At 47.2% G+C, this 6,000-nt stretch overlaps 1 protein-coding gene across 2 annotated transcripts in view; it reads right to left on the reverse strand.

Moving 5' to 3' along the window:
- Positions 1 to 4,296, reverse strand: part of LRP12 (LDL receptor related protein 12) — an 82,581-nt gene extending 78,285 nt beyond the window's left edge. For both annotated transcript variants that reach the window (XM_068526016.1, XM_068526015.1), the window contains exon 1: positions 3,844 to 4,296. In XM_068526016.1, the coding sequence (XP_068382117.1) occupies positions 3,844 to 3,922 (79 nt within the window). In that variant the 5' untranslated portion in view covers positions 3,923 to 4,296. The remainder of the gene's footprint in view (positions 1 to 3,843) is intronic.
- Positions 4,297 to 6,000: the final 1,704 nt, after the last annotated feature.

Here is a 6,000-nt window from a genome sequence, read left to right on the forward strand (position 1 = left end):
TATTAAGCAATTAATTCAGTTTTATTCAACATATTTTATGTAATCAAGGTTGACTTTTTTAGAAGTAATTGGAATCTGGTCTAGATTATTTTTCTCATGTTCTAGTTATTTCTACAACCTTTCTAAAATTGGAACTTCTAGCCTATCCTTAAACTGGAAATTTATAAAATCCTGCTGAAAGTTCCATAAAATTCACAGAGAAAGACTCACTCATTAGACAGAAGATGCAAGAGTAAAAAGAATATGCTATGCTCCCACAACATCTAGAACAGCAGTGTGTACAGAAAGAACTTTTGACTATAATAAGCTGAAAACCAGTTTAAAGATATTTTGTCATAAGTCAGTCAGTACATGTCAGGGAGAGTTCTTACTGCTCCCAAGAGCTCTAGCAGCAAGTAACCGAAGACTTTACCACCTACAACTCTTCAAGGCTACTGTAAAATGATATACAAATACAGCAAACATTTAAAATTACATTTTAAGGCTTCATCTAGGGCAGTGCTTTTACAAACTAATAACTGTATTCTATAATTCCAAAATTACTTTAATGAGTCCAAACCAGTAAACGAAGAAAGGAAGCAGGAGAGAAGGGAGGTGAAATAGACTAGAAAACATCAGAGTACATCACAGGTAGTACCAGCAAGTATTATTTCATGAACTTTGTTTTGTTCTGTATACTGGGAGTAATATAAAATGTATTTTAGGTATTTTAATCTTCTAAAAAGATTAGAAAACACTGATTTGGGAGACAAACAGAGGGGAAAAGGATAAAGCAATGGAACTGCCATAATTATCAAATTATGGCTTGGGAGGTTAGCAAGACTGACGGCTTCTATTGACTAGGAGACAGTTTGGGAAACCTCCACACATTTTAACAGCCAGATATCCCCATGGGAGATATGAAGAAGCACCTTCTCCTCTTACAGCAGGCCTAACACATGCCCAGCAAGGTCACAGCTGCCCCCACTAACTGTTCTTATCCCTTCAAACTTCCAATGGCAGAGGTCAACCTTTACCTTCTCCTAACTCTCAGGAACATTCAGTGCAGTTAAGCTACAGCAGCTCCTGAAAGATAATTGTTGGTCTTTGAACAACTACTCCTAGAAAACATTAACTGTATTCCATATCATAATCTAGAGTTTCAAATAAGGCTTTGGCATTCAGAAAAGTAACTTGGAAGTAAAACAGTCATACTATTCCACTAAAACAGTCACATATATTAGTCATATAGTCCACTAAAATGGTCATGTGAAGAAACTAAGCACCAAAATAGAAAGATTACTTTTAAGGTATTTGAAATGTTTCGAAGATTCAAGGCACAACTTGGAGCCATTTAATATTACAGTTTAATAGATAAGAAGGAGTCACTCTGTGAAGAGTTAGTATTGGAACTGCCCAAATATCAGCCAATCAACCTGCATTTTTTTCACTGGGTCTAAGTTAAGGGTTACTCTGAATATTCAGTTGGATTAACAGAGGTTTCTCATTATTTTTGAAGCCACTTTGAAAAAAACACACATTTTGCTGTATAAGGGACAGTTTCATAAATTACAGTGTATATTTGTTCTAAAGGCTCAGAACAGGTGATGGGTACTTCTCAGGACGCATCCACTCCTCATCACAACTACTGCATATTCAAGTAAAACAACCCCACTATTGATATGAAAGCACACACCCCCCCCCCACCCCCGCCACACACACACTATTATTATAGCTGCTTCTTCTCTAATATAAATCCACACAGGACAGAAGAGGACAAAAAGTGCAGCAATAAAGAGAATTTCCCCAAATGCAGAGTGAAGGGTTCCTTTAATCTCTGCTCACAGTTTAGTGTCCCGCCTGGCTCACTACCTCCTTTTTCTTTACACTTTGAAACTTGCTGTGTGGCTTGCGATATCAACCCTTAGCATAATCACTTGCTAGTTTTATAATCTGACCCCACACTGTTGGAAAAAGGAGCTGCAGTCTTTGCCTACTAACAATTCCTCACTAAACACAAATCCCCAAAACATAAATATCTGATAAGCACCTACCAGAAAGTCATTTTGTGTACAAGTACAAAAGGATGCACCAAGACAAATTCGGGGGTTCACAGCCTCTTATCCCTAGAGGCAAAAAGACTTTTAATTCAAACACTAATGACATAGCTCTTAATGAAAGCAGAACTAAAAGAACCTGTTTATTTATCCAATCTGATCAGACATCGCTAAGACTCAATTCTGATTATAGTAGAGGACAAAGCTGGACACTCTTAATCACCCTAGATTAAAGATGCCTCTAGCTTTCTGCTCTCTCCTGGGCCATTACACCAAACCTAGAGTAGAGCTACACCCACCTTCAGGCTAGAAGAAACACATAATAGCTTATTGATCTCTGGTGCAGACCCAAACCCACAAGTCACCAAGCAAGTAGGGATCACAGCCACTTGATGCAACTAACAATCAGAAGTCATGCACTGGGTTTTCCGTTCAAATAAGCACGCCATTGGCAATTACCACATCAAATGTGGGCCAACTCCTCCCAAACAAAAATAAAAATATATTAATCAGGTCAGGGAGCAATACATTCTGAACCACACAGAAAAACTACTATTTCTTGGTTGGCAGTAAATGTCAATTTCAGTTCATTAAATTCTTCATTTCGTGTAATTTCTCAGGTTTTAAAAGTTACCGTGACATTCAATTCCATACATAAATGCTTTCAAAAGAGGTAATACTTACTCGTAGATTACATGTTGACTGAACTCCATCCCCACCACCATTAGGGGAATTAAGTGTTTGCGGCAAATGACTTAGACTTTTCAGAAGTAAAATTTACCAAAGAATGGTAACTTCTAATTATATTCTTCTGAAGAAATCAAAGCACCACTCCCAAAAGTAAAGGTTAACTGTGTTCTCTGAAACAACTATACAATGTTTTTAACTGATGACCAAAAACAGTCAAGTCAGAAGTGGAACTCAAGTCTCTCAAGCAATGAATGTTCTTCCCAATTAATTCCTTTTAGCTCTTGTTCTGACCCCTGTGTACTACGTAAAGCTTGGTCCTTACTCATAGCCTCAGCCGTCTCTTAACCTCAAAGGAATATATGTAATACAATCCACAGACTGGAATAAAGCAACAGTGACAACATTAGCGGACAATGATGGACGAAATGCCAAACGAACCGGGAGTCAGGGCAGACATGTACGCCCTAAGAGGGAGAGACTGAGGTGGGGCTGGAAACTATTTTCTGGCCTTCTCCCGCGTGCTGCTCCAGAGGAAGGGGCAGGATCCTGCATGCCCGGCATCAGCAGAGCCCCCGAAGTGCAGGGATGGGAAAAAAAGAGTGGGATGCTTTGCCAGGGAGTGGGGAAGGTGAGGGATCGGTGCGGTGTGAATTCCACTGGGGAGTGAACTTCCTGGCCCCGGGAGGCTCGGGGGTGGCAGGACGGTCCCGGCCAGCGGCGAGGGGCGACCTCCCTTTCTTTCTCCCACAGTCGTACATCTTTGTGTGTGTGGGTTATTCAAGGGGCTACGAGTCCTCGAGGAGCCAGCCGGCCACCGTGGCCCTCCAGCCCAGGTCGGGAAGTCCGTCCGCCACCCTCTAGCTCCCCGGGGGCTCCCCGGGTCCGGGACGCCCAAACACCCTCCAACACCCCGAGGGTCTGGAGACAGACGAATGGACCAAAGCATCTTCGTGTGTGGACACCCCCTCCGCTACATCCATCCCTCGCCGGGTCTTTGTCCCGCAGGCGGCCGGGGTCTCTGCCGGTTCCTCGGGGAGCCCCCTGTCCTGGAGGCCTCGGGGCCCGGGGTCGCCCCAGCTTTGTTCAGTGAGCGGGGCGCGGGGACGAGGACACTTACCGTACACCCCGGCGAGGAAAAGCAAGACCAGCGCAGACCTCCACCGCGGAGACTCTTTTGTGCTCCAGCGACGGGCCATATCCACGGCAGATGGAGCGAGCGAGAAGGAGATGGAGGAGGCGGAGGCGGAGGAGGAGGAGGAGGAGCTGGGGCCAGACGCCGCCGCCACCGAGCCCCCGGCTGCTCCCTGCGCTCTCCGCGGCGGCGGGAGGGGGAGGGGCCGCCGCCGTCGCCGCCACCGCCGCCGCCCGCGCGCGCTCCCTCCCTCTTTCTGCCTCGCTCCGGCCCCCCCTTCAGCAGCTCGCCGGCTCCCACCCGGGGTGGCGCGAGAGTCCTCCACGGGACGGCTCTCCCGGGAGCCGGGGTAGCCAGCGCCGGTACGAGGTGAGGGGGCGGCGGACGCGCGGCTCCAGCCACGCGCCGCATAGGCTAGTCGGCGCCGCCACCCGCCAGACAGCGCGAGCCGGCACCCGCGCCCATCCGTGCGATCGGCAATCCCCTGGCCCGCCTGCCTTGGTTACCACCCCGCGCTCCGCTGGACTTTCTAAGTCTCAGGGCCGCTTTCCCCGTGACTGGAGCCGGAGGAGCAAGGCAGTGCCAATAGATGAGCGAGCGAGAGAACGCGGGTCGATGGGTTCCCCCGGGCTGGGGAGTGGGGGCCGGCCTCGGCGCTTCGCCGCAGTCCGAGGTCTCGGGGCTGCCCCTGCGGGTTGTATGAGGACGTGTTGGGTGGCGGAGAGTGGCTGCGTGAGCGAGGAGAGTGGGTGTTCGGAGGCTGGGAACTTGGGAGTTGCTCTCCCCTACCCCTCCCTTCCTCCACTTAACCCGCGCGGAGCTCGGAGTGGGTGGGCGCAGGTTAGTGCCGAGACCCCGGCCGCTGGTCGCTGTGAACGCCTGCTGGGGAGCTGGGGCTGGACGCCCACGCTCGAGGTGCCCGCGATGAGCCGGGCAAGGTTGAGTGCGGAGCACTTCCAGTCTGGCGTGGAGGTGGCTCTGACATCCCCCGGGGGTTTGAGCTGGGCCGGGATGTTCGGCTGGAGCCACCTCGGGGGTCGGGAAGTGGGAGAGGGGTTCTCTCGGCGACCCGTGATTTCTCTAAACATCTTTCTCCATCCCAAGAAGTGTGACTCCTCCTTCCCTTACTTCTCCGTAGCACTTTCTAAATACAGTTGTAGTGACACTGGCACGTCAGACCTTCCGCCTTGTATTTGTAAAGTGTTTGTCGACACGTCTCATCTCCCCTACTAGATTATCACTGGCCTTTACACGCACTCTCCGGGCTATTCAAGGAAGACCTACAATGCACTATGCTGTCCAATTGACATAGGTTATCTCTTTTTCATCTCTAACAACCTTGTGATATAAATATTATTATCCATATTTTATAGATAAGAAAACGAGACAGGTTAAATTAACCAAAATAGTGTAACAAATGAATGGTTTGAAACAATTTTTCTTATTCCAAATTCAAGGCTGTTTCCTCTCTACTGCAGTGTACTCTAGCACAATGCTTAGTGCGTAGTAGGTAAATATTAAAATTTAAGATGAATTTCTTTGAAGGTACATTTAGTCTTTCCCTCTATCCGCTACCGATTTGTCCCCTTTTAGATTTTTTTTTTCCCAGGAAATGGTATTACAAACGGTGAAAAGATTAACAAACAATGCAAAACCCAATAATAACAAATCTTGTATCATTTGGCAAAGCAAACAAACAAAATCTAGAGCTCCAAACATGTTTTGTACTCTCGTTGGAGAAAAAGGAGGAGCTTCAGTGTACTTCATTTAACGATCAGCAGTTGTCTGTCCTAGTTTTAGGATTTGAGATTCTACTTGCTTGATTCTTGAGATCTGTTTCCAGAAATTGCGCTGCCATGACTACTGTGTTTAGAACAGGTCACAAACAAAATGAAGAGAGACTGCACGGCATCTTTCTCCACTTTTAGTACCAGTCAAGGGACCCCAATCCCAAGACAAGAGGCACACTGCTGTCCTCCATCCCTTGACTCTTGTATTCACACCCCTCTCACCCTTGCACTTGCTCATCCACCCAGACCTGTCTTCTGAGACTTACCGAGTTCTCAAACCTTTTGGTCTCAGGGGCCCTTTAAAAACACTTAAAATTTGGTGAGTACTCCGAAGAGCTTTTGTTTATGTGGA

This window comes from Eschrichtius robustus, chromosome 17 (assembly GCF_028021215.1).
Source record: "Eschrichtius robustus isolate mEscRob2 chromosome 17, mEscRob2.pri, whole genome shotgun sequence".
Taxonomy (NCBI): Eukaryota; Metazoa; Chordata; class Mammalia; order Artiodactyla; family Eschrichtiidae; genus Eschrichtius; species Eschrichtius robustus.